The sequence below is a fragment of the Brachypodium distachyon genome, chromosome 2 (genome assembly GCF_000005505.3).
Source record: "Brachypodium distachyon strain Bd21 chromosome 2, Brachypodium_distachyon_v3.0, whole genome shotgun sequence".
NCBI classification, from domain to species: domain Eukaryota; kingdom Viridiplantae; phylum Streptophyta; class Magnoliopsida; order Poales; family Poaceae; genus Brachypodium; species Brachypodium distachyon.
The window spans coordinates 9245282-9272723 of record NC_016132.3 but is presented as its reverse complement, the minus strand read 5'-3'; the positions used below and the strand labels follow the sequence as shown (position 1 = coordinate 9272723).

At 45.5% G+C, this 27442-nt stretch overlaps 5 protein-coding genes across 5 annotated transcripts; 4 read left to right on the top strand and 1 right to left on the bottom strand.

Moving 5' to 3' along the window:
* Window positions 1-213: 213 nt before the first annotated feature.
* LOC100841830 lies at window positions 214-3086 on the top strand. The gene is made up of 2 exons (XM_003567418.4): window positions 214-1238; window positions 2316-3086. The coding sequence occupies exons 1-2, from the start codon at window positions 482-484 to the stop codon at window positions 2399-2401; spliced, it is 843 nt and encodes a 280-aa protein (XP_003567466.1). The 5' UTR covers window positions 214-481; the 3' UTR covers window positions 2402-3086.
* A 149-nt stretch (window positions 3087-3235) lies between these two features.
* LOC100838780 (peptidyl-prolyl cis-trans isomerase) lies at window positions 3236-7335 on the bottom strand. The gene is made up of 6 exons (XM_003567411.4): window positions 7072-7335; window positions 6817-6961; window positions 6583-6671; window positions 6011-6065; window positions 5090-5175; window positions 3236-3696 (listed from the first exon to the last, which is right to left on the bottom strand). The coding sequence occupies exons 1-6, from the start codon at window positions 7258-7260 to the stop codon at window positions 3541-3543; spliced, it is 720 nt and encodes a 239-aa protein (XP_003567459.1). The 5' UTR covers window positions 7261-7335; the 3' UTR covers window positions 3236-3540.
* Window positions 7336-15925: 8590 nt separating this feature from the next.
* Window positions 15926-17093, top strand: LOC100843650 (germin-like protein 1-1). The gene is made up of 2 exons (XM_010232493.3): window positions 15926-16299; window positions 16382-17093. Exons 1-2 carry the CDS (start codon window positions 16179-16181, stop codon window positions 16909-16911), a joined length of 651 nt encoding a protein of 216 aa, XP_010230795.1. The 5' UTR covers window positions 15926-16178; the 3' UTR covers window positions 16912-17093.
* Window positions 17094-19689: 2596 nt separating this feature from the next.
* LOC100836020 (rhomboid-like protein 14, mitochondrial) lies at window positions 19690-23002 on the top strand. Its single transcript, XM_003567404.4, has 2 exons — window positions 19690-20130; window positions 21924-23002. The coding sequence occupies exons 1-2, from the start codon at window positions 19879-19881 to the stop codon at window positions 22707-22709; spliced, it is 1038 nt and encodes a 345-aa protein (XP_003567452.1). The 5' UTR covers window positions 19690-19878; the 3' UTR covers window positions 22710-23002.
* Window positions 23003-23631: 629 nt separating this feature from the next.
* Window positions 23632-26983, top strand: LOC100834190 (rhomboid-like protein 14, mitochondrial). The gene is made up of 2 exons (XM_003567398.4): window positions 23632-24172; window positions 25991-26983. Exons 1-2 carry the CDS (start codon window positions 23954-23956, stop codon window positions 26750-26752), a joined length of 981 nt encoding a protein of 326 aa, XP_003567446.1. The 5' UTR covers window positions 23632-23953; the 3' UTR covers window positions 26753-26983.
* Window positions 26984-27442: the final 459 nt, after the last annotated feature.

Genomic DNA, 27442 nt, shown 5'->3' with positions numbered 1-27442 from the left:
GAACCGCCCAGGCTTACAAAAAACCCTATCCAGAAGTAATCAACGTAGAAAAGCCTGTGCCGACTGCCCCGATCATGTGGCCGCTAGCTGCTGCCTTGGAAATGTACAATGTCCAACACTTGTTATGTGCTCATGCTCAGCCGCGTGGTGACAACTGACAATTTGGATGGAGACGGTCGAGTCGAACTCGAACCCGAAAAGGGAGGGGCTGGCTGCTTAGCTCAGCTCTCCCCTCGTCGTCGTTCCAACCAATATATAAACCATCGACCACCCTATGGATCGATCAACGTCGCAGCCAGTAGGAATATAGCTAGCATATCCTGTCGTTCTTCTCCTTCCACACCTAACGAACAAGCAAGCAAACAAAACAAACAGAGCGTTTACTTGTCAGGGTCTCGCTCGCCAAGTCCTCCATCGACCTCCCTCTCCCTCTCACATCTTCGCCGCCCTGAGCGCCCTCGTGCGGATCCTCCTGATTGAAATGGCGTCCCCGTCGTCCGCCAAGACGACGACGTCCGCTCTGCCCAGGCTCCGGGACCTCATCGAGCACGACGAAGACGATGACTTCGTCGAGGAGGAGGAGGAATACGACGACGATGAGGACGACTGGGACATGAGCAAGCGCATGTCCCGCCTCACCGTGGAAGGCTCCGACGGCGGCGACGCCGACGACGAGGACGACGGAGGCGGCGACGACGAAGACGACGAGGCGCGCTCTGACGGCGTCGCCAACGACGGTAATAAGTACGGGGTCAGCAGTCAACGGCCATGGCACCCGTTCGAGGAGGAGCCGCTCCAGGCCCCGTCGTCGGCGTCGCTCCCGGGCACGCCAGAGCGAGCGGCGCACCAGTCCCCGTGGCCGCGCTACTCCTCCAAGGACTACGCGAGCGAGACGGAGGCCGCGGGGGCGCCGTGGTGGGCCGGCCCGGCCCACCACCACGACAAGCGGCGGCGGCAGCGGATGATGCGGGAGGTGTGGCTGGACCGCGCGTGGCAGCTGCGGAAGCAGCGGCGGCAGCTCATGGCCGGCGACGAGCTCACCACGACGGTCGTGGTCGGCAATTCCTCCCCTGCGCGGGGCGGCGTGGCCATGGACCTGGAGGAGGTGCGCGCGTGCAAGGACCTCGGCTTCGACCTGCCCTGCGACTGGACGGTGGAGATCCCCTGCGGCTACGTCGACACCGCCAGCAGCGGCGCCAACTCGCCGGCCTCCGGCAGCTGGCGCATCTCCAGCCCCGGTAACTAACCAAGTCCTCGATCGATTCTCCCCCACAATCATTGCATTGCAAAAATCATTAACCGCGCAACCACCGCGAGTCCTGGGGTCACTACTCCGTACGTACCTGCCTGCTGCTGAATTATTTTTCTGCACCAATGTAAGTCGTACAAACAAACAAATGCTCGTAAGACTAAGTACTACACCGGCTTATAGAAGAAAAAATGGGACGTCAGAAACAGTAGCTAACCTTAGCTACGTGCTCATTCCGTGACCATCTATAACTCGATTCGATCGGAAGAGCTAGGAGCATTCCATCCGTTTGTAGTAAGTTCATCAGCTAGGGCGCGTAACGGCCGGTCAGTTCCCTCGGCTAGTTCGTCGCGTCCATTTTGGCATCTAAACTCATCAAGCACACGTAGTACACAAAAAGGCGCCGCATTGAAGCTGGAACAGTATCGGCCGCCGGTTTGCCTGACTTACCGGGCACTGCACTGCGCTGCACGACGACATTGCGCCATCTAACGATTCGGCAGTCCTATCGGCCAAAAGCACGTAGATACGCGCGCGCGTGCACTGCGGAATTTATTAGTGGCGTCCCCTCCTTCGCTTTCAGTTCACTGCCTGACCATCCATCGATCGATTCCCCACTTCCTCGATCGCCTCGGTGGATTAATTCGTGGCGACGATGATCCGAGTTTCCGATGGCGACGTACGGACGGACAGGACTCGCTGCTTTTTGTGCTCGCCACGTTTGGTGGCTTGGATGGTGCATGCATGCCCTCGACATGCTGCTGCTCATCATCATGCCATATATGCACGCACTTATGCTGATTCTGTGCACATTCATTGGTAGCCAGACGCTGGTTTTTTCCTCCGGGCATATTTTAAGCCGCGAACCACAAAACGTATAACGTGCAAAGGACTCGCTAATGGTGGTGTGACAGACACCTACAGGCTACACGGCATATTCTATGACTGCATCTGCATGCATGATTGGGAATGCTCTGTTTCAATTGTTTCTCGTTTTGCCGTCCTTTTTATTTTCACATCAGACTATCAGAGTGAGAGTGTGCTGACACATTATGCTTTGGAACAGGGGATGACCCCAAGGACGTGAAGGCTAGGCTCAAGGTGTGGGCTCAGGCAGTGGCGCTGACATCTGCCTCTCGGCTCGGCTCTTGATCGATCCAGGGAAGGCGATGGCATATACTGTATGATCAGTTCCGGAGTACGGATCACCACAATTTTCCTTCCTTTCCTTTAAATAACCTGGTCCCGGGGGTCAGAGAAAACATTCATACTGCCGTCGCGCGAATGTCCAAAAACAAGCATTAATTAATTGTGTTCATAGTGTTAGCATTCCAGAAAAGAAAAAAAAATATACACATGGTTTGGTTGGATAGCTGTAGCTGTGTAGGGTTGCATGAGTCTGTGGTTTGGCCTTTTTTACAGGCTGCACGTGCCGTCCGGTGTGGCACGTGTGGCTGTTGTGTGGATCGTTCGTTTTTTTTGCCGTGGCCGGCCCGGCCGACAAGGTGCGGGCCACCGGCGATACGAATGTGCGTTTGCCAGGCATGATTGCAAGAGTGCAGATGAAGAAAACAAGAAGGAAAAAAAAACTGAGGTCGTCATTCATGGAGAGAAAAAAGAGGAAATATGTAAAGCATCGTGCAAAAAGTTTCTAGAAGAATGTCATGGAACACCTGCAGTCATGTATGTCTACTAGTTTGTATGTTTTTTCCCTTTCAAGCTCATATGTATTATGCCAGTTAGACGGACTAAGTTCTTGTTTTTTACAAATGTAAAATGCAGACTAATATTAACTTGTTTCCTGTCTACTAGAATGAAAAAAACTGATCATTTCAAACTTGACCGCTCGGTACCTTTTGTTTCAACATGTAAGACGTTTTAGTACACATTTTAGTCTACCAAAACGTCTTAAATTTTGAAATAGATGCAGTACCTGCTAATCTGTAGTGCGAAAGCAAATGTATCTCTGATGCTCCAAGTCCGACATAAGAAAAAACTTCCAATTTTCATTCACAAACAAGAGTAACTCAGGTTTAAACTCGTCAACCTGATTTCAGTTTCCCATATGGATACTGTTATTTTGCCTGAAACAACAATACACTCGTGAAACAAGGCCTGATGAGATTCCTAAACTTATAAAGTTGACTAGCTAGCTGAATGAGATTCAACTAGTCTCTCTCTCTCTCTCTCTCTCTCTCTCTCTCTCTCTCTCTCGATTAAATTCGCACAAAGAATGGATGATGAGCTGGGTTGAACCCTTGATTACCATGGGCCCTGAGACAATAACTTATTCAGCCGTCCAAGGGAAGCTCGCCACAATTCACGATTCGACACGGCTGCTTGGGAGTATCGGCTCTGCTGGTTTCTTGCGATTCAAGCTCCTTCACAACGTCCATCCCCTCCAAGACATGTCCAAACACGACGTGACGGTTGTCCAACCATGGTGTCTGGCAAAGAATTCCATTATTTGAGTCAAGTGGCACAATAGAAAACCTTAACAGCAGGTTCTTGCAGAGAAAACAAACACATAGATGGTTTGTTTGGGCTGGGGATAACTTAGTCATGATAAGTTATCCTTTCCCATCTGGCAAGATACACTATCTCTTGCATTTGTCTTGTTTATACAACGATAAATAGGCTATCAATACCAGGTCTATACACTGAAAAACACACTACCAAACGCAAGTAGTTATTAAGTTGACAATGACATGGTGATGACTTAGAAAATGTAATAAGCCGGAGTACATTTTTTTAGACAATGACAGCTTACCTTACTCCCAGCTTCTGAAACAACTAGAGATGCACAAAACCATAAAGAGACGGAAACAAGCATTTACTGAATCGTGGCAAGAATAATGAAATGCGGAAGGTGGCACTGATTTTTAAACGGGTCCAGCAGTTGTATACAAAATCAATTGGTAATGTAAACGAAATTCCAACAAGAATAAGATGCTGAAAATGTTATACAATTTGGACCACTGCAATTATTATGAGTTTATGGTTCTCTGGTTGAGACACACTCTATTTAAGAAACAAAGATTTTAAGTACCGAGTCAAGGCTTTGGTCATCAGGCAGTATTTTCAGTTATGGTCCAGTAACCGCATTTCCCAGTTGCTCCCAGGAAATGGGTTTACCGGACAAACTCCCGTCCGGTAAATGGCTGGGATTTTTCGGTTACCATGGTAACCCCAAATCCCAGTACAACCCCCCCCCCCCCTCTCCCGAGGGAAAAACTGACCCGGTAACCAAAACCTCGTCTCACTGCTAATCTGGGTGTGCATGCTTTAGTGGGCTTAACAAATCTTTCAAACAAAAATTTAGGGAGTTTTGCATGAATGGTGATAGTGAGTTCACTGCTCTCCGGTTAAGACAGACACTATTTGGAACAAAGGATTTAAGTACCGTCAACTGCTAATTTGGGGTGTGCGTGCTTTTGTGGGCGTAATCAATCTCTTAAACAGAAATTTAGGGGTTATGCCACCTGTCAGGTATACAAAAGGGAGTAATGGACTAATGGTTGTCTCTAAGCTAATGTGTTAATGGGGTATTGTAAAATTGATCTTGGTTCAACGGCTACCTACATAAAATGTCCTTGTTTGAACTTTGAAGTGTCTGAGCTCTGAAGTAATAATTAAAACTAGTAAACAAATCTCAAGGATATAGATCAAACACAAATATGGATAGAACCATACCATTATGATTATAATTCTCATGTACTTTTGAAGATCGAATGAATAAATACAGCCTTTATTTATTACCATATGGCTTTGAATACAGAAAGTTCGGCAAACAGTGACCTAAAATTGATCGTGTCATAGTAAATATAAGGAATTTGTTACCTTCACAGTGCAAACGAAGAACTGACTCCCATTTGTGTCAGGACCAGCGTTGGCCATGCTTAGTACACCAGGGCCAACATGCTTTACTGAAGAAGGGGCAAGAGAAACAGCATCTTAAATTCAAATGCTACTGAACTGAAACTGAACTCGTACCAGGCAACAAATTCTATATATCAAATTCAAGCAATGCTATACGTACAAACAAATCCATACGATTTTCTTACGATCATATTCAACTGATTTTAGGGGTCATAGCAGATTAAAAGTTTATTCACTTGTATCATCACAAAATCGTATGATCATATCGTACGTGAGGCATTTCTTCATCCAATTCTGTGCAAATCAATGAAAATTCAGTCCTCGAAAGTAAGGCAAAAATTGGCTCCATGGTGATTAAACTCATGCATGGGAGTAACTAACAAACAGGGAATTTGTTTGGCCAGTGGCGACTTGCCGTTTTTGTGCGTGTGCGGAAAGTCATTACGTAATTTTGAATACTCACTCATGATTAGGTTTCCTTTTTGTCATTCATGTCTGTCAAGCTGCCGTAGCACGCATAATATCATATAATGGATAAACAAACTTATTGCTAAAGATCAAACTTTTTGCTCATAGGATTTATGTATCCAAAGTCAAAATTGGTCGGAATCATGCTCTGCTGAAAATAACCATATAGCATTTGTTACATAATTTGAGGTCTCGTTTCGGGTGCTAATTCAGTACTTCTGTCAAGTCTTAACAATAATGCTAAAAACTGTTTTACTCGCTAGGACAATAGATCTGTGAATTAATGATGACCAATAACTAAAGAGAGCTTTACCCAGAAGAACAACCGGCACTTTCCAAATGAAATGTAAAAGCAAAAGGTAATGAAGCAGAAAAGTTCATGTCGAACAAAATATTCAATATCGGACCACTTACACGTAAAATTTTCATCATCAAAGCATTCACCATAAATACTCCTCCCACCAGTACCCTGTGGTCAAAAGTAATAGCTTAGCACTTAAGATTTAAAAGCTCTTTTACCTTGTGAAACAAACAAGTTTTTGCTGGTAAATACCTAACTGAACTTCAAAGTAGACTAGGGTGAACTTTACTTGTCTTTCATGGGTGCTTTCCTACCTCCTTTTTGACATTATGTTTGTACACTGTTTGAACATTGCAATCTAGCCACTGTTTACCTAGATACATCCATTCGATGAACTAAAATCTAGCCAGCCTTTACCTAAGATACATCCATAATACAAATACTACAGTTTTGCAAATTAAACATGCCCCCCTTCTCAAGCAATTTATTATAGACGCTATGGCCAATATTGTTTGCGTGTCATGGCAGTTTAATATCTGAACTGAAGACCCAAATGAACAACTGCATAAGCATCATCTAACACAAGTACACAACTGAACCTGGCAATTTGGATGTCCTCGAACTGACAACCAGACAGTGAGGAGCATAGAATGAAGTATGTGACAGCTTTCACGGTACTACTTACATTGTTGTTCTGGAAATCCCCACCCTGAATCATGAAGTCCTTGATGATTCTGTGGAAGGAGGAGCCTTTGTACCCATACCCTTTATCACCTGCTCAAACAAAAAAAGAGCAGAAATGCCTGAGCCCAGATATAACTAAGGACATTTACTGAAAGCAACTCCTACCAATTTGAAGCTCAAATTGAAGGAGGTAGCTGAAGTGCTGATTCTTATGGTACTAATTAGCCTGCTGTACCAGTGCACAAGGCGCGGAAGTTGTCGACGGTCTTGGGGACGACCTCACCAAAGAGCCCGATGACCACCTTGCCTACCAGCTCCCCGCCGATCTCGACGTCGAAGAAGCATTTGTTCGTCACCTTGGCTTGGAGCTCCACGTCACCCTGCAGCAGCAGCAGCAGAAGCAAGGCAATTGTAACACCATTCCATGAAAGTGAGCACGAACTGCATTAGCTGATACACGATTCAGGGGAGGGCAGGTAGGCGCGTGTACCTCTGAGGAGGCCGCCGCGCGGACGACGAGGGCGGGGGCGCGGCGAGCGGCGAGGCGGAGCGCGCAGGTGGAGCCGGAGCGGAGCGGGCGTGCGTCGCCAGCCCTGGTTCTGCTGCGGGTGGACACAAGGCGGCGGTGCGGTGCCGGCGCGAGGGCGGAGGGGGCGGACACGGCCGACCGGCACGCCATGATTGGGTTGGCTGGAGTACCGGATAAAGTCGATCGATGGGGGATTGGGGCGGAGGCGGGCGGAGTGCACAAACGGAAAATGCTGAGGTTGCTTTATAAATAGTCATTTTTTTAGAAATAGATTGTCAAATTTTAGGGTGTAGCTTAACCCAAATAGAGATGCCAAGTATACACAAGTAAATTACTACTATCACCGGATCCGAATATTGTTTGCGTGACATATTTGGCATTTGGCCTATTATCCATGTCTTAATACTCTTTTCATTTTGCCGTCAAAGTTTAACGAAGTTTAAAAAGTAAACTTAATATGGAGATTTACAATAAAACTTAAATTTTTAGATGATATATTTTTCATAGTATAATACTCCGTATTAAGTATAATATGAAACGCCAAAGCGAATGGAGCCAGGATCGTTGGGCTCACCCCTTGTTAATAAGTGTTTTCAATGTTGTCATGGCTGGTGTTAATCTAACCAAACTAAAATGACTAGTGAAGTGTCAGTGCGCTATGGATTGACAAATTCATGTCGCTTCTTGTTCAAGTGATCTTTCCCGTCACCACCCTTCTCTTGCCACCCCTGCGGCCGCCAGTAGTAGCCAGTCTTCCCTGTTCTCCTCACCTTTCATATGCCTGAACGTTTTCTTCCTTGCGTGGTGCATCTTGAGGTGGGAGAAGAAGATCGGGATCGTCGACTTAGCGCGTCCATGGCGTGTCAAATATCAAATTGGCCAAGTAGTTATGATTTGTCGTTGGTGCTAAATTTTATGCTGCAATGTGGCCTTCCTTGCGGTATAAAAAAAACTACCCACCTTCCCATCGAGCAGTACTACCTATCTTCAATTTAGAGAAATCCATGGGGAAGAAAATCCCATGCCGCTGCTCTCTCTATGATGCTCTCCATCGAGCGAAGACGGAAGGACTGACATCTCATCCACGCGCCCGTCGGCTGCGCCAACAAGAGATGTCCCATGGCGAATTGTTTAATCGATGGATGGATCGGCACGATGGAACGGGGTGGCCAAACCTGACCAAAATCGCCGCCGGGTCACACCACCCCTATGAGCGCGACTCCGCGTCATCACCCGCTGGCAGCGCCGTCTGGCTGCGAGGTGGATGCAGGCGATAATGAGGGAGATTTTCTCCTTCAGGGTGCGGGGGAGCAGTTGCGGTTGGCTGGTTGGGAGCAAATTTTTCTCACGCGGCATCGAGAAGAGTTGACGTACGAGCGTGGTGGCACGTCGGAGAGGAGAGGGCTTGCGCGAGCAGGGGAGGAGTTCGGATCAGATCGATCCAGAGCCTCGTGGGCCCTTGGGGATTGTTTTTTCTCGGGTGCCATATCCCTCGTAATTTTGATAAAAATACCAGTATAGTTAATACTCTTTTCGTTTTGCCGTCAAAGTTCAACCAAGTTTAAAAAGTAAACTAATTTTTGTGATATCGATTAAGTATAATATGAAGATATACAATAAAACAAAAAGTTTTAGATGATATATTTTTCATTGTATTATACTCTGTATTAAGTATAACTAGATGATGCCTCACACGTTGTTGCAGACATTTTTAGTTAACATACTTGAGTTGTTAAGGAAATGTTTAGTTAACATACATGAGTGAAAAGTAGCAACAAAGGGTATCCAGTGAAAATGTATAATGAAATTGTATGTTAGATTATAGATTCTTCACTTAGTGTAAATAACTTGATGAAAAGTACCTTGCACGCATGTGCAAAAAAATATGAATTTAACACTAGATAGGTGTGAACAAATTAATGATGTGATGATGTGCCATACTTACATGTTGAGAAAAATCAAATAGTGAGTAGATATAGAAGATAGGGAGTCAGGATCATTGAGCTTACCCCTTGTTAATATAAGTGTTTTTCAACGTTGTCGTGGTGGTGTTAATCTAGCCAAACTATTAGATATTATTACGGTAATTTTTTTTGTTGGGACGATTTCTCGCTGGACTTTTAAAAATGCATTTTTTTAGTACGGGTATATAATTTTTACCTCCGGGTGCACGCTCTCGTGTCGTGCGTCTCGTTTGCAAGTTTCCTAGCAAATATGCTTGGGCCTTGGGCTGATCCTAGTAATCGTGTTGCAGCTTTAGTGCTTGTTTGGGCCTTGGGCTGATCCTAGCAATCGTGTTGCAGTTGGTTGGAAAGATGGGTGGTCCTCGAGGCTTCTTCAAGCTTAGCCGGGTCCTGCGTGGGTTAGTACAGCGGGCCGGTCCAATAGCAATGTCGTGACAAGTTCCGCACTAAAGGAGCATTTTTGAATGGAAAAAAAAACCGACCGCACTAAAGGAGCTCTTAATAGAATCTAGCAAATTTGCGAACTGAGCTGATTGGTTCCTTGTGGTGTAATCAGCCTATCCAGGTTTAAATCGCAGATTTGATGTGGCTGCTCGCATTTCCTGATTTTCTTTAGTGTTTAACCGACGATCTTCTTTCAATGGGAGTGACGTATCCGTCAACTATGTGGCGCCTTTGGTGACTTCGTTAGTCTCAAGATTTGCTGGTTCAATCATTCAGAGGTGCTCATTGAGGTAGTCACAGAGCGCTTCATTGTTATCGCGCCATCGTGTACTGTGCATTTTTTTTAATAATTCTTGCGAAACATTACATGTATCTAGACGTTTTTTAGTAATGGATCCATATTTGAGCAAATTTGAGACACCAATTATGATACGGAGGTAGTAGTAAGGAGAAACAGTACAAGGGCACGTATAAAAACTGTACAATACGTAAGGATACGAAAGGACAGTTGCCCTTGTCCAACTGCACAGAAGCCCCTGGCAAAACAGAAAATTACCCCACCCAGAGACTAGTGCTTGCTGCAGTTGCCGATTTCCGCCACATTCCGTCGCCGGAGGTGAAGCAGGCCAAACCAACTGGGGAGATCCTGACGAGCACCATCGCTTTGTAGCTTTGTTGAGCCGCCGCACTTGAAGCCCGCCGCGAGAGCTAGGAGGTGGGTTCTTAAAGACACTTAAGGCACATTGGCGGCCAGGGCCCACCCCGTGCTCCGCCGGTCCCCCGTCAGCTCGCCTCGCCGGAGATGACCGATGAAGGAGAGCCGACGCCCCTGACGAGCATCCGCAGTCTCCACAGCTACCTCTCGCAATCCACCAAAAAAGTCATGGCTCTAAGAAAACGTGCGTGAAGCCAAATCAACCACCAGGCCCCAGATGCCCCACCATAGCGCCAGATCCGTGGCCAGACCCATAGATACAAGCATACCACCTTCACACGATTCACAGCGGCGTTTACATCTCCGCCGCGACGGAGTGAAATCGGGAGGGACGTTATTCCCACCATGGCCGCAACCTCCGCCTCGCCGGCCCGACACCCCTAAGGGCGCCTGAGATAGAGAAGAAAGGCAAGCCCACCGGCGGAGAAGGAGGCAACTGGAAACCCGTAGGCAGTCGCGTTTTTTGGGAGAGGACCCGAGGAGTCAAGAGGTGTAGACGCCGTTGTAGATCAGATAAGTGAGCACGGGGGGGCCAGAGAGCTCCGTACGGTGCGCGGCGTGGGCTGAGTCGCTGAGAGGACGGCGGTACAGGCTGGGAGGAGGGGAACTGTAAAATGTGCCATATCCATAAAAATTGTCGTCCATTTTGTACTAAGTTAGTATAAATTTTGTACTAAGTGGGCGACACTTTTTATGGAATGGAGAGAATAATATAATAGATGAGTGAATTTCATTTTTATCTTAGGTTTTTTTTACACAATTATCACATTTAACATGATTTCTCACGATAGATTGATTCTTAAGCCAATTGGACAGCGAACAGCGACGCCCCTCCTCCTTCTCTTCTTCTTCTCGTTGCATGCGTGAAATTTATATTGGATTATCGGTATCATCCTTTGAACCTGCCCCCAAACTCATGTCTTTGTTCCCTTCAAACCAAAAGAAAACCCCAAAGCTCCGATAGCAAGCAAGCCAGGCTTGTCTTTACCTTTCATTCATTCCAACCAACTGACCTAAAAGGAGCAAAAAACGCGCATGCCTGCTCGGCTGCTCGCCAAGATAATTTTTCGTACTGTTCAGTCGTACTAATCTCAAACCGCCCGTCCTATTAAAAAGAATTTAAGCTCCCGCCATGATGGGAGGCCGGAGCTGCGATGGCCAGAACAGGACAGCAGGTAAACGCCGGCGAGCATTTCGGACAAGGCAGAGAACGTCTCCTCGCGTGTCCGCTGCAGAGCACGTACTACGTGATAACGGATAGAGTCCGTACATGTGAGTGACAGAGACGGCCCAGCTGCTTAGCTGGTTTATTCTGTAGCCACTAGCCACCAGGGATATCATGTGATTGGTTATGGCATAAGTTGATATTCACTACCTGCCGCGTCAGTCAGATTTGAAAATGGTCAGTGGTTCAGTGGTCGGTTCAGTCAAGGGGAAAACATATTCCTACGTGAAACAAAATCTCGGATAGGATCGAATAGGGATACCACTAAGGCCTCCTTTTATTCAAAGAATCTTCATAGGAATTTTGAAGGCTTACAATTCTTAGGAACTTTGATTCGTAGCATTAAATCCTATAATTTTTTTCCTAAGAATTCATTTGTACTACATTTCATGGGAAAATTTACATACACTCCAACCTTAGAAGAAATCTTTTGATCCAATCAAACAAACTTTGATGCAGACAAAATCATACAGAGCTCAAGTGGACATGACATTGTAATCATACATTTTTTCTATTCCTTTACTTTTCCAATCCTATGAATCAAAGAGACCCTAAAAGTTTATCTGCTTCAGTGTGGCTAGCTATTTCTACATTGGTTTAGAAGGTGTTATGTCTTAGTTCACATTTCTACGTTTTGCAAGCGAAGGATCGGGAGCTGGCTACCGCAACATGTCAATGGCTGCATTGATGGCCAGGGAGCTTTTTTAGCATGGATGATGACGGTTTATCCTTCAAATAGATGCTTATTAAAGCCGGTCTTCCTCTAGGGCAAGGTGCTCAACAATATAAAGCAAAACAGCCTTGAAATTATGGCAAGGTGTTCAACAATTTAAATTTTGTAGATTTATTAGGAATTTCTAGGGCGTGCTTGGCATTGAGAGGAATTACACAAGTCCATTGGTTTAATATATTTTCATATTTTATTGTCATGTTAACTATCTTTATCCTATTTCCCACGGTGATTAGTTCCAGTAGACTAGAAACAAAATATGATTTCAACATAATGCAATCAATAATCACAATATAAACTTTAGCCAGTCCGTGATCACACAAATAATTCGTATGAAGCTTCGCCTTTTCACTAACATCTCGTTTGACATCCATCATTTTGGGCTAAAATTCGGGATTCATTTTGGATTCCGGAAACCAACTTGTTTGTTTGGCGCATAATTTACCACGGGAATTCAATTTGAAATTCCATGAAAGCACATTATAAATAACCCCAAATCCTCTCTAGATGATTTATTTAGATTTTTCTCTCAGGTTACAAATCTATGTGGTAGACAAACATGATTTTTAAACCTGGAATTTAAATTCAACCAAATAAAATCCTATCAAAAATAGAATTGACCAGTTAACAAGTGATGCGCGCACATCTTCCCCAAGTCTGCTTACCCTCCGAGCCGATGGCTCAAATTGGCATATGTATCCATGCCGTTATCCAGGGATGAGGGATGGATCTGTCTTTGCCGTCTCGATCTCAATCTTTAACATGCTTGCATGACTATGTCAAACGTATTATCGCTTTATTATTCTGCCCTGGATATAGTAGAGCTAGCTACCCGACCTCTCTACCTCACAGGAGGCAAAACAAAAAGCCCATCCTCCTCTCTCGATCCATCGTCTTCTCCCGATTGAGTCATTGACCAAATGGCTAATCTCGATATGATGCAAGGGGAATTTTTGAGTGAGACAGTACGTAGGAGGGGTGCGTATTATATGTACCCTTACCTCTTTTGTTTAACCACCCATCTCAACTAACAGAAACTCAACTTGGTTATATATGATTACTTTTATCTAACGGTACAGCTAAACTAGCATGTGCGGCAAGTCTACGACGACGACCAGTCGCCACATGCTACAGTAATGTGCATTGTTTCTGCCGCACGCTCTGGCACCGTCGACGATCTAGACCCACGTAGTAATTCGGGTGTTGTCTCCGAGACGGGGATAAGGCTCAAGATTAGCCTCGAGCTTGGTAAACTGATCCAGAACCGATGATGCGCCACCGTATGGAGGGGCTGAGGGACATTCCCACTATAGATGGCACCCAAATTAAACTCAGGTTAAATTCTCATCCGAACCAAATCCAAATTGTATTTGCCCTAGATCAATTCCAGTTCAATTCTTTCCTTCGGGCCTCTAGCCCTGCCAACGGTGCTAATGCAAGCAGCTGTGACTCTTCTCGTTGATGTCCCCAAAACTTGTTTTGCATCTGTGTTTGACATGCTACGGATTGCCTGGTTGGGTGTGACCCAAGAAGATGCACATGGACGCAAGCCATGCAATTAATCCGATTAACAATCTCTCGATTTAAATTAATTCACGTCAGATTAAGCCAAGGCACATGCTCGTGTACCAGTGCATGACCGAATCAACAAGTTTCGATTGACAACATACTCGTGTACCAGTAGATGTGAAAACACGATGTCTTGAACGGTTGAACCAGCCGTTGCGAGCAGCGAAAAGTACTAACATCTGATTATAAGTAAACCAGCAAAAAGATACAAAAGTAACCTTTTTAAAAAGAAAACAATAACAGAGGATAAGAAGCAGCGCTCGGATGTGTGTTTGTTTGCTCTTGAAAGAGTACAACATATTACTCAAAAAAAGTACACCATCAAAAAATCACATTTTTTGCGTCAAGTTTCTCACAATACCAAGGTTATGATTAGGGCGTGGCTATTTCTCAGTTTCCTGATTTTTAAGAAAAATGCTTTAAATCTAATTAAGTTGACGAATCAGAATCGTTGATTAAGATCTGAGAGTCATCTCCGCTCTCCTCTCCCACATGATATCATTGGATTAAGATTTGACGTTGATCACGTCAACTCTAACTAAAACAATCAACTTCTCAATAGCAAAACCGTCCTGATTAATTGTCTCAAGAAATACAACTTTTAAGGAAAGACCTTCTCAAACGGACATAATTTGCAGACTAAAACCATTTGACACTATTGCTGATAAATGTTGGCCACTGTCAAGTTTCACGTGTCAACTTTGACCTGTTCAATTTGCCACATAGGTTTTCAATTTAGCAGGCTGGGTCAAATGAAAGCCTTCATGACAACACTTCTAATTCTATACGCCCCCCCTCAGGCTCGCAAAAACACAAGGACGGCTGTGATTGAAGCGTACCCCTTCGGCTGTTAGGGCAGTTTTGTAAATATCACGGCCATACAACCCAGCGTATGACCCTCGAAAGCCCATCCAGGTCAAAGGGGGTTAAGTTGTACGCGTATACGCACTCACACGGCGTACGTCCGTCGTGGCATAAACAAGGTAGTATTGATCCCCGGACCATGCCATATATAGGGATCTCATTTAATTGACGCTTCCAATAAATCAGATTTTGTTGTAGACTCGTAGTCATAGTACTTGGCAAAATCGATCGTTCCGGATTGGAATCAGATTATTGCAAGAAAGGACGGGCCATTGATCCATGAGGAGGATGGTGATTGGAGGGGTCGGCCGACGGCCATGGATCCGTGAGAGTAGGGCGGTTGGGAAGAAGGAGGCTTGGTCAGAAAAAAAACATCGGAATTAATCTAAGCCGTTAAATTACAAGGAAGTACGGATGGGAAATACAGGTAAAATGCGTCGACGGTAACCAAGGCAGATTCTCACCTCGTGTGTCATTAATAGCAGGCTGAACAGAAAAATTACGAAAAAATCTAGTACTTGTCGTTTCTACTCCCGAAGGAATTAATGGCCTAGCGTACTTGTAGGGGCAACTAACCATTCATTTCCTTTCCTCTCCCGTAAACGTAGGCAATTAGGCATGCATGGCAATTAACTCCAGTATAGAGCCGACGTGGTCGTTTACTTTCCCTGAATTCCTGAGTTAAATGACTGCTTCAGTTGCGAGAAAAAAGGAAACGTGAGGCTCGTAAAAAGAAATCATGAAGATCGGCAATGAATCTATGCATGTGACTACATGGTTATACAGGGCTTGGATATGAGTTTTCGCGGGCTATACCAATAGGACCTGATTTAAATCACCCTGATAACCCGATGACTTTGGGCCTCTCGTGACAATTAAAACTAGCGATTGAACAAATGTTAAAATACGGAGCAGCAGTGGTCTACGGAAGCTGTGGTTGACTCACCCCCAACGGTAAATTCTCATCTTTCTTTTTCTACGATGAGAAGACACAAACATCCAAAAATCTTGTCAGAATCGTCAATAGTCTTGCATAGGACGTGGAGGACGAAAGGGGAATGCGCCCCCATGTCCCGGAGCAAGAAACGCAAACTATATTGGCCCATCTGCCACTATTCTCCCATCTATGTTGCCACGCACCGAAGCCGATGGGCTGATGCCGCCACGGCGTCGGTTCATGGATCGATTCGATGGCGCATGTGTAGCAGGTATAGGGTAGCTTCACGGAATGCATAAACAACTATATCTCGCACACATCGATCGATCGGCCCCAAGTAACTGGAATCGGATGCGTGGCTCGTGGATGCTTCCCCTCTTGCTCTAAAAAGACTCTTGCTTTCTTCCCTCCCCATCGGACCCTGTCGCAGCTCGACGCCTGCATGCCCTTCTTCTCTTATCTTTGAAATGGCGCTGCCACACGCACAGATCGCCCTGCTGCCTTGCCTGCCTATAAGTAGCAACTCCCACCTCTGCTCATTTCCATAAGCTAGAAGCTACACACACCACATCAAGCTGAGAGTGATAGCAAGGCATTGACCATTTGACCCCATCTCGATAATGGCCAGGCTTCACATGTCCTTGGTCGCCGCAGCCGCCGTCCTCCTCGCTCTCGCTGCCCCCACTCTCGCCGGCGACCCCGACTTGCTCCAGGACGTCTGCGTCGCTGACTTGGCATCCCGTGAGTCATTCATCTCTGTCACCTAATTCGTTTGCTTCTGTGCCGCTTGCTCATTTTTTTCTGACACGATGTGGTGTTGCAGCGATCAAGCTGAATGGGTTCCCGTGCAAGGCGAACATAACGGCGGAGGACTTCTTCTTCGGCGGCCTCAAGAAGGCCGGCAACACCAACAACCCCGCGGGCTCCGTGGTGACGGCGGCGAACGTGCTGTCGTTCCCGGGGGTGAACACGCTGGGCGTGTCCATGGCGCGGATCGACTACGCGCCGGGGGGCCAGAACCCGCCGCACACGCACCCGCGCGCCACGGAGATCATCTTCGTCACCGAGGGCGTCCTGGAGGTGGGCTTCATCACCACCGCCAACAAGCTCTTCACCAAGACCGTCACCGTCGGGGACGTCTTCGTCTTCCCGCGCGGCCTCGTACACTTCCAGCAGAACAGGGGGAAGGGCCCCGCGTCGGTTATTGCCGGGTTCAACAGCCAGCTCCAGGGCACGCAGGCCATCGCCGTCACGCTCTTCGGCGCCGCGCCGCCCGTACCCAGCGACGTGCTGGCAAAGGCCTTCCGGATCGAGAACTCGCAGGTGGACGCCATCAAGGCCAAGTTCATGTAGGCAGGCAGGATCCGTCTGTCAGCAACTCTCTGCATTCGCGTGTGTGTGTGCTGGGATAAAAGAATTGACTGTTGGTTACTGAATAATGTTACCCCAAGTGAGCTGTAGCGTGTAGTTGATTCCTTGATGTGTATGTTCCATTTGTTTGTCTTCATTCAGATAATAAGAGCTTGTTTCTGTCACGTTGGTACAAAAAATTCCAGCGAACACGGTACAAACGCAGACGTTCACAAACACGTACACTCATCCTTATAAACGTATGCATGCAAACGCAAACCTTACCCCTATGAACACTTTCCAGAGACTGAGCCGGCGGGATCTTGAGATTGACGAAGTCACCACAGGTGTCTCGTATTTAACTGTTCTCATTGAAAAAACAACGCCGGTTAAATTCCGAAATAAATTAGGAAATGCGATCACCCACCTAAAATCTATGACATGAATCTGTCCTATATTATTTGTTCTCTCACTTGCCAACAATATATGACTCGGTAGTGTTTCGTCCATGCTTTTTTTCATAGACTAAACTGCAAAAAGTCTACTCTAATCAGACTGCTAATTGACTACAGAACGAGCAAACGTGCGCGTTTTTCAACACTAATTTGCAGCTCACTACATGTTCTCAGTTTGAAGGGCCAGGCCACAAAGTCAACCGTATGTATCTTGCAAATTACAATGGACTTTCCGGGTCAAGTAGATCCCATATCTCCCGTTTTGTTTAATATAGTGACTGATATGCTGGCAGATACGGTCATTTTTTGGAACATGATTTGGGCTGGACAAGGTATCTAAAGATGTTGTTATGCATCTTTGAACAGTTGTCTGGGTTTAAAATTAATTTTTATAATAGCGAAATCTTTTGTTTCGGTGAAGCGAAGGAGGCTGAAGCTCAATATACCCAGCCTTTTGGATGTGGGGTCAGATCCTTCTGTTTTCGTTATTTGGGAATTCCGATACATTACTGCAAATTGCAAAATAAGGAGTGTAAAGGAGTTGAAGATAGGTTTGAGAAAAAACCGAGCAGTTGAAAGGGGAAGCTTCTCTCTAGCGGTGGGAGGCTGGTCCTCATAATTTCCTTTCTCACCGGTTTACTCATGTTTATGATGTCGTTCTTTGAAGTTCCCAAAGGTGTCGCTAAGCGATTGGATTTTGATCGATCCAGTTTTTTATGGCAGTGCGATGAGCACAAGCGCAAATATTGATTGGCTAAATGGGACAGAGATATTTGTTTGCTCGATAAATTGTTGTTTAAGATTATGGATGGCGAGGGGCTGTGGTCAGAGATTTTGCGTAATCAACATCTCTATTCTAGTTCGCTCTCTCAAGTGGCCATGAGGGTCTGTGACTCTCCTTTTTGGAAAGAACTCTTATGGATTAGGAGGTTATTTTTCCATGTCATGTCTTTTATTGTGAACAGCGAGATAGCGTGTGTTTTTGGGAGGACACATAGATTGGCCATGCCTCTCTGAGAACTCGGTTCCATGGCTTCATAGAACTACGGTTAATCGGCAAGCTTCTGCAGCTGAGGTGTTGAACGGTGACCAACCTAACATTGCGTTTTGGAGAGAAATTGTTTGGGCTAGGCTCCTCGCCTGGGAAGAGCTGTGTGATTTGCTCGACCCGGTGCACCTGTCAGACCAACCTAATTCGTTTACTTGGGTTCTGTCTATGTCATACTTGTTTTTTGTGAAGTCTTTGTACCGGATTTTGATCGACTCAAATTGTCAGTTTTGACATAAGGCTATCTGGAGACTGAAGATCTCCCTAAAGATTTAATTTTTGCTTGGTACATCTGTTGTGGGGTAATTCTTACTAAGAATAATCTTACAAAAATAAATTAGTTTGGTTGTAAGAAATGTGTTTACTGTGATGAAAATGGATCGATTTAACAACTGTTATTTGATTGTCCTATGACACGCTTGGTGTGGAGAGCTGCTTTTTGTGGCCTTTAATTTGCCACTGCCGTTGTGTATAGCTAACATGTTTGGACGCTGGCTATGGGATCTGGGCAAACGGCTTAAATTGCTTATCCTTGTTGTGGCTTGTGCGATTTGTTGGTCAATCGATCTGGGACTGCGGAGATTATGTTTTTTTAACAAGAAAGAGTTTCATTTTTTTTGCGGGTTGTCCTTATAGCGGAACACTGTCTCCGTACTTGGTTCTTGCCGCTTCCGATGGTGGCCAAGGAATCTATGAATTTTGGGTGCGGGGGTTGGAGACGGTCATTCAGGAATTCTTCACCCCGTTTGGATGGCACACTAATCTTAGGCTAGAAAACTGACATGTTCTTTAAGTTGATTTTATTTTTGGATGTAACCTTTGAGAGATGTAGGGCCACTGAAACTTGGTTTGTCTTTTGAGAGTGTACGACCACCGAAACTTTAATAATATCATGGTTATGTGACCAATCGTTGCAGAGGCCGGGATTTTTTTCCTTTTTTCGGGAAAAAATTTATTTCACATCATGGATTTTCAGGAATCACTAGTTCTTAACTGTTTTTATAATAGCTGAGAGACGGGAAATAAAAATCTACTAGTATTATATGTTGTCTTTTATTGTTGTGTACTACATCTATTTCTAAGTATAAGATGTTTTAAGTTTTTCCTAAATTTAAACTTGCGTTTAACCAAGTTTCTAAAATTTTGGTTAAACTTTAAATTTTGGAAACAAAGCACCGGCACAAATGCTGGCGGGGCTTTCCCTTAAAAAAAAAAAGAACTGCTGGGGTGGGGGGCCGCGGCGACTACCTAGAGTTATCTCGAAGTTTCGCCGTCTTACTTGCGACTGAAGAAAGAAACATATCCTTGCAGTCCAGAAACAAAAGAAAACCGGAAATTCGAGAGGGAGAGATAGAAAGCTAGTAAAAGGAAAGAAAAGCGAAGAAAATTGTGAAGGGACGAATTTGTCTGCAAGTCAAGTACAGTACTAACAAAGCATTCGGTTCGGGGGTGCTCAATCTATCGGGGATGGGGGTCGGCATGAGCAGCGGCCGGCGGCGAGGCATCGGCATCGGCGGAGGCCGCGGCGCATCGAGCGGGATGCTGCCGCTGCTCGCGCTGCAGGTGTTGCTCGAGTACGGCCGCGCCGGCGCGAGCCGCCCGCCCGTGACGGCGGCGCTCATCGCCGCCAACGCGCTGGTGTACCTCCGCCCGGGCGCCCTCGACGCGGTCCTCCCGCCGCTCTCCCGCGTCGCCTTCAACCCGTACCTCATCATCCAGGTACGCTCCTACACCACCTTGCCGCAGCCTGTCGATTGGATGACGGAATTACGTTGTGCTGGTAGAAAAAATCGCTTCGCGCATCGGAAGCTCACATTTCTTATCCGTTCTAGGGCTACAGCCTACAAGATTGCAAAATCTAGTAACGCGATGCATCCCAGATATGCTGTGTCAAGCAGGATTCGGATCCTATTGGGGGTAGATGCTGGTAGTGTTCAGTGTAGTGTTTCAGGTTTTCTAGCGCAAAAAAAGGGAGGATGGATTGGAGCAACTGATGAACGGGACTGATGAACGGGCAAGCTAATTTTTGGGGACGAGCTGCAGGAGAACTGGTGCTAAGCATCAAGATTAAAGGAAATCGTTGACATGATTTACTGGTAGAAAAACCTTCCCAAATGATACCAATAAAAAGAATAGGGCCTCCTAAGAGCAAGCGCAATGTTGGTCAACACCGATGCTATACCGGTGCTAAGAAGCTATAGAACCGGTTCTAAACGTTGGACCACTGGGGTGCTAACCAATTCACAGAAAGCAACACCCATCTTGACCCTCAAACAGCTGAATAGGGCCTCCTAAGCACCAATTCGCTGCAGGCCAATGTGGTGGATGGCGTTGCTGTGGCCTTGTGTGACCTCACGCATTGTACCAAACCATGCACATACGCCAGTCAGCTGCTCCTGCTAACATTCGCCTTGATGTGATTGCAGCAACACTACTCCTTAATCTTACCAGGTTTTCAGATTTCTAGGTTCCTTACTCTTGAGGACCATGTGTTTACAGGAGTAGTAGAGGGAACGGGTGGGCAGTGTGCAACAGTAAATGTGGCAAGCCGATGATTTTATTCACTTCCAGGGGTTTGTGTTATTACTGCCATTTTTACAAACAAAAACTTGCCCTCTGAAACTCTGAGAATGCCGCTCTCGAGAATATTTGCACTTTAACCAGTGTTGAAGAATGCACCAACAACTAGCTGTGCAGCTCCTAATTGCCAACCAGGTGAGCCGAGATGGGATAAATTTGTTTGGAGGCTTAGGTGGCAGGCTTTCACCAGCCACATTTGGGAACACTGACTCGAACTTGCTATCTGATAATAGTCTTAATAGCTACTACCTCCGTTCCATAATTCTTGTCGAAATATTACATGTATCTAGACGCTTTTTAGGAATAGGTACATCCATTTTTGGGCAAATATGAGACAAGAATTATGGAACGGAGGGAGTACTCTTGTGATATTACCAGATTGAATATCAATGAAGTTCATCGTCGGTCCTTGAACTTGAGCTGGCATCTCATTTGGGTCCCTAAATTTTAGAATTGCACATTCAGTCTCTAGAGTATGCGGGTTGTGACCAGCATTTAAATCACTGGAAAAGTAGTAATGTTTTTTCTATGGCAAGATGCCATTGGATTTATATTGCTGCATATGCATACTCCTTGAACCAGGGCATACATTTCACTTTGGGTCCCTAACTTTTAGAATAGTGTATTTAGTCCCTAAGATGTGTAAGCGCTCTGGACTTCTATATATCTATACAAATAATAGAACTTGAATGTGCAATTCTCAAGTTTAGGGCCCTATGGCACTCCTTACATACAGTCTTCGCTGGTTTCACAATTTTTTGCACTATACTTGTAGGAATTATTGCTTTTGAAATTTATTAGCAGGGTGCACATCATATGCTCTAAAATGTAGTGCAGTGGAGTAACTCTAAGTGTCTTTTAGATTTTTCCTTAGTAACCTTTCCAGTGCTCCTTGTACTATCTTGATATTAACTGTTGTGAACATTTTGCAGTATGGCGACCTGACACGCTTCTTCCTCTCAGCTTTCTACCACTTAAGTGAAACTCACTTCTTCTACAACATGACATCTCTCTTATGGAAGGGCATACAGCTTGAAACATCAGTGGGCAGTGTTGAGTTTGCTTCCATGGTTGCCGCCTTGCTTGCCCTGTCTCAGGGCATCACATTGCTCCTTTCCAAAGGTTTACTCCTTTTCGGCAATGAGACTGCATACTATGACCAATATGCGGTTGGATTCTCTGGGGTACTGTTTGGTATGAAGATTGTATTGAATGCCTGGTCAGATGATTATGTCTTCCTGCATGGGATGGTCATTCCAGCAAAGTATGCCGCATGGGCTGAATTACTACTCATTCAGGCTTTCATTCCTGGAACGTCCTTTATTGGCCATCTTGGCGGGATACTTGCTGGTCTAACCTATCTCTGGCTAAAACGGTCATACTCCGGACCAGACCCACTCGCTCTTCTGATTTCAGGCATCACAAGTGTTGTGAGTTGGCCAGTGAAATTTGCTCAGGGACTTCTAAGGCCAGGCCATCGGCGAGGAAGCAGAGTTGGGCGCCGTGCATCATCAAGAGAGTCTGGTCGAGGTATGTGGAGATGCTCGGCATGCACTTATGACAACTTGCGTTCGGCAGATATCTGTGAGATGTGCAGCACTGAACGCGAGGATGGGGGCCGTGCTTTTCCCCACAGGCAGCATCCCCAGGCTTCGGGAAACAGTGAGCCTTCGGTTGATGAGATCCGGCGTAGGAGGCTCCAAAGGTTTGACAGATAATGTAGATCCTACAGAAGTACAGATATCAACTCCTAGTAGTGCTAAAGAATCTTCTCTCTTGTATGAAAACTGGCTTTTGTCCCGCGGTACCATGATTTTTCATTCTTGACACTTGTGATGAGGAGAGAATGCTTAACATGATTGAACATCTCCTAGCTGTAAATCCCCGTACTGGTACTGATTATGTAAAGTACTCCTGTGTATGCAACAATGAAAACGCTTAGGCGCATCAAAATATCCCTTCGTATTAGGAACAATTGATGCGATTTACATCAGTTGTTGCCCTTCATTTATTCTTAGGAGCACCTGGTGTTTTATTTGTTGTGACTCGTGAGCTGTTTGATTGTTCAGGCCATCTTTTACAACAGATATACGTGCCTGGATGAGAATCAGGTGTGCTGCAATGTCACACATAGTGTGCCACGCTCTGTCGTCGACAAGGGGAAGGCGCATACTGGAAATACGTCTTCGGCGGGGTAGTGTGTGTGTTCAGGCTTTACTCCTTGTAATCGTCTCTGAGTGCCAGCTGCGGCTGAGTGTGTGTTCGCGTTTATAAGCGAAGGGGTGAAGTGTATTGAGACTCAAGAAAGAAGAATAGAAACAACTCTAATTCCCCAATTCCCCTTCGTCTCTTCTCGATCCTAATTTCCCCCTGTAGATCCGTTGTCCTCTGGTTTGGCGATCTCTGATCGTACACCAAGATACAACATGCAAGCCTGCAAGATGGAGATAAGATCTGGTGTTTTTGTTCCTAGACAACTGCTAAGCCTGCAGTACAATCACAGCGGTTGTCAAACCTTAGGTCTGGTTTTTGGAGTTGGTGTTAACAGGTTTTATTGGTGTAATGCCGTAACGCGCACGCATCTCTATCTCAGTCTTCATCTCCACTAACATGAAACTGTGTACAGTAGGATATGAAGAATCTCAGCCATTGCACCTTGTAGATCAAACAATGAGCAAACGGCTGATGTTGCTCGAATGGTACTGTGATGTACTCCAATCCATGGTACTCGATTTGAACTCCGAGTCTCGAGACTATACTGTTTGAGACTCAAGAAAGAAACGTACTGAATACCAATTACCAAAGGACTCTGTCCTGGAGACCTCCTACCCATCCAGAAATAAAAGGAAACACGGGCCGCCAAACGAAGTACAGTAACGCCTTGGACGGGTCCGGCAATTCTTCGATTCGGATCGTGCTGTCCCACCCCCGCCCCACCAAATCAGTCAATCTCGGCGCGCCGATGGGGATCGCCATGAGCCGCGACCGGCAGGACGGCCGGCTGCTGTCGCTTTTGGCGCTCCAGGTGCTGCTCGATTACGGCCGCGCCGGTGCAACCCGCCCGCCCGTGACGGCGGCGCTGCTCGCCGCCAACACGCTGCTGTACCTCCGCCCGGGCAACCTCGACGCGCTCCTCCCCCGGCTCCCGCGCGTCCTGTTCAACCCGCACCTCATCATCGAGGTACGCCCAACCACGCCGCAGCATGCGGAAGTATTTACTGTACATTATGTTGCTGCTGAAGAAATCGCATATCCAGGGCTACACGATTGCAAGGTCTACTGGTTAGCTAGCTAGCACGGCGATATATTTGAACAGAGCAAGGATTCTTGTGTCGTGTGCCGTGGTCTTTGCCTCCGATCTGTGGTTCTATTAGGTTTAACTGATCATTGGGAAAATTGGCTGGAGGGCACCGTTATTTCGTGGACTTTGCCGAAACACACTGTCGGAATGTGTCTTTGTTCAGTACCATTACAATTTCGTGGACATTTGCCAAAACACATTGTATGGTCTGAAACAAAAAGTTTGACTTTTTTTTTCACATTGTATTATCATTCTACCCTTTACCAAATGTGTCTAGAATTTTTCAAACTCTTTGCTCGAAGCGTTTCCTCTCATGCAGAGTGCAGCAACATAGGGTACAAATGCCCACCTCAACCAACAACGAATCTTAGTAGATGTCAAATATCGATTCGTACAAAGGAAAAAAGTGTTCAAAATCGGATTTAAAATGGTCGTCGACCAAGTAAAAGTGTCAAATTCTCAATTTTAGTCGATGCAGTGTGTTCTAACAAATGTCCACAAAATTGTAATGGTACTGGGCAAAGACCCATTCCGGCGGTGTGTTTTGGCAAAGGCCACAAAATAACGGTGTCCTCCAGCAAATTTCCCCAATCAATTGTTTTGCTACATCATGCCATTAATTTGGTTTCGATCTGCATCTTAGTCTGGAAAAAATGGTATTGGTAGGAAGGTTTTTTTTACCGGAGTTGATAGGACTTCATAATACAAGATTTTACCGAGTTAGTGAATACTATTTCTTTAACTAATTATGTATAGTACTTCCTCTGATCCATATTAATTGTCTCAAATTTGCCCCAATATGAATGTATTTATGCCTAGAAAGCGTCTGCATATATGTAATATTTCGACAATTAATATGGATCGGAGGGAGTATCATAGTTTAGCACATAACACGGTTATCAACCACAAACTGGTCCTTAGGCTCTGTTTGGTTAGTTAACTTACCCTATCTAAGTTAGCTAATCTCAACCTAGATAGGTTAGTTCAGCTCTAATTTGTTTTTGGTTTTGGTGAAATCAGTGTCTTACATTTACTTAGGTTCATAAGTCATAACTATATTTGCAGATCGAATGAAGTACGTCGTATGTGAATCGTTTAAGACATTTTTTGTATTTTGTAAGCCAATTTTGGCCTCAAGGGCGTTGTTTTAATGTAATTTAGTGATGAGTATGTCCAGAGAATGATCATTTAATTCTTTAAAATAAAATCAACGAAGGTTTGATCCCTATCATATGGTTCGGTAGATGGATATAGATTACATTTTTACCATGTGAGCGCCATTCAAATCAGTGAAGAATTACTCGCAAAAGAAAAAAATCAGTGAAGAATTAATATATTTGTATTTGATGGAAAATCTTACGTCACTTGAAATCTCAACCTCGCGTGTATATATCAGATAACTGCTGCTACTAGTTGCCACAGTATATTTTTTTAGAAACTGTTACTGTCGTTACTAGTTTGGGAAGCCATTTGTGCAAATTCTCAAGTCCAGTAAGGCTGCACCCTAGTGTTGTGCTTCTCCTGGAGCATTATTCTTCTGAAAAAAATTCAGCAGGGTCCGGTGCACATCTTGTGCTCGGAACTGTCGAACTGAAAAGTAAACGCGAGTTTCTTCCGAATTTTTCTCAGCGCCCTTTCCAGAATTTTATGCAATTACCATTTGTGAAAAATAACTGTTTTGAACATTAACTGTTGCAGTTCGGCGACTTGAGACGTTTCCTCTTCTCAGTTTTCTTCCACACGAGTGAACCTCAATTTGTCATGAACATGTCATCCCTCTTGTGGAGGGGCGGTCGGCTTGAAGAATATATGGGCAGTTTTGAGTTCGCTTCCATGGTGGCTTCCTTGATTGGCCTGTCTCAGGGCTTCACATTGCTCTTGTCCAAAGGCTTGCTTCTCCTCGGCGACGGCACGGCGTATTACCAGTATTCTTCTGGATTCTCTGGAGTGTTGCTTGGTATGCAAGTGCTGAATGCCAGGGCAGGCGATATTGTCTTGTTCGGGGTATGCATCCCAGCAAAGTATGCTGAGTTGGCACAACTATTCCTCATGCAGGCTCTCATTCATGAGGTAAACATTGTTGGCAATCTCAGTGGGATACTTGCTGGGCTAACATACCTCTGGTTGAAGAACGGTCCAGACCCGCTTTCAGACATTGCAAATGTTGTGAGCCGATCGGTGAGGTTTGCTCGGGGAATCGTAAGGTCAGCAGCCCGTCGTTGCCAGAGCTGTTCTGGGCGGCGTGTTTTTGCGTCGGTGCAAAGGGAGGTTGGCCAAGGTATGTGGAGATGCACGACCTGCAGTCACGACAACTCGCGTAGCGAAGATGTCTGCGAGAGATGCAGCATTCCGCACGAGGATCATGCTTTCTCCCGCAGAAGGCATCTCCAAGATGTGGGGAACGAGGAGCTCCCGGTCGAGGAGATACGTGCTAGAAGGCTCCAAAGATTTGAGAGGTGATGGAGAGATCATTGCTGCCAATGCCAAGTCCGAAACCTGGAATTGCCAGTTCTGTGCTAGAGCATAGTGATTTTTTGCCAGTTCTGTGCTAGAGTAAGTATAGTGATTTTTCGTACTAATGATGAGCAATGCTTCTGGTACATGGTCGGAAAATGAGTAAATTTCAAGGAAGCACAGTTCTTGAGGCATGCTTATCACGGAACCATACATTTTGAAATTTTTCTCGCTGAACCACAGTTTTTGGGGCTAATTTTCTCTGTTTACCCAAAACACGATTTGAGACGCGTTTGACACTATTTCTTACAGGTGGGGCCCGCTGTCATGTGCCATGTCAGATCCGAACCCGACCCGACCTGTTAGCCTATTAGGACAACATATTAATATCGAATCGAGCCCAATATAACACTGTTCCCAACTCCCTCTTCCCAAACATGGTAAAGATAGTCCTTTTCTGTGAAGCCGCTATGCACCATAAGTGAAATTAAGTTCTTCAGTTTGAGCACAACCCTTCCTACCGTCCTCTCGACAAAACCGCTAAGACCAAAACGCAGTTTCACAGTCCACGGCTCATCATCAAAACTGAAATTGACAAAATTGAAACCAATTACCAAAAATTATTTAACCATCGTCCCTGGACTGACATTAAAAAAAATTATTTAACCATCGTCCCTGGACTGACATTAAACAGAT

What these genes read in the sequence shown, in the direction of transcription:
- LOC100841830 (XM_003567418.4), top strand. Translation starts at nt 482, where the DNA reads ATGGCGTCCCCGTCGTCCGCCAAGACGACGACGTCCGCTCTGCCCAGG. An exon ending in CTGGCGCATCTCCAGCCCCG is followed by an intron (nt 1,239 to 2,315) that starts GTAACTAACCAA and finishes GCTTTGGAACAG; the next exon opens with GGGATGACCCCAAGGACGTG.
- LOC100838780 (XM_003567411.4), bottom strand. Translation starts at nt 7,260, where the DNA reads ATGGCGTGCCGGTCGGCCGTGTCCGCCCCCTCCGCCCTCGCGCCGGCA. An exon ending in TGATGATGAAAATTTTACGT is followed by an intron (nt 5,176 to 6,010) that starts GTAAGTGGTCCG and finishes CCCCTTCTTCAG; the next exon opens with TAAAGCATGTTGGCCCTGGT. An exon ending in TCTTCGTTTGCACTGTGAAG is followed by an intron (nt 3,697 to 5,089) that starts GTAACAAATTCC and finishes ATTCTTTGCCAG; the next exon opens with ACACCATGGTTGGACAACCG.
- LOC100843650 (XM_010232493.3), top strand. Translation starts at nt 16,179, where the DNA reads ATGGCCAGGCTTCACATGTCCTTGGTCGCCGCAGCCGCCGTCCTCCTC. An exon ending in CGTCGCTGACTTGGCATCCC is followed by an intron (nt 16,300 to 16,381) that starts GTGAGTCATTCA and finishes GTGGTGTTGCAG; the next exon opens with CGATCAAGCTGAATGGGTTC.
- LOC100836020 (XM_003567404.4), top strand. Translation starts at nt 19,879, where the DNA reads ATGGGGGTCGGCATGAGCAGCGGCCGGCGGCGAGGCATCGGCATCGGC. An exon ending in ACCCGTACCTCATCATCCAG is followed by an intron (nt 20,131 to 21,923) that starts GTACGCTCCTAC and finishes AACATTTTGCAG; the next exon opens with TATGGCGACCTGACACGCTT.
- LOC100834190 (XM_003567398.4), top strand. Translation starts at nt 23,954, where the DNA reads ATGGGGATCGCCATGAGCCGCGACCGGCAGGACGGCCGGCTGCTGTCG. An exon ending in ACCCGCACCTCATCATCGAG is followed by an intron (nt 24,173 to 25,990) that starts GTACGCCCAACC and finishes TAACTGTTGCAG; the next exon opens with TTCGGCGACTTGAGACGTTT.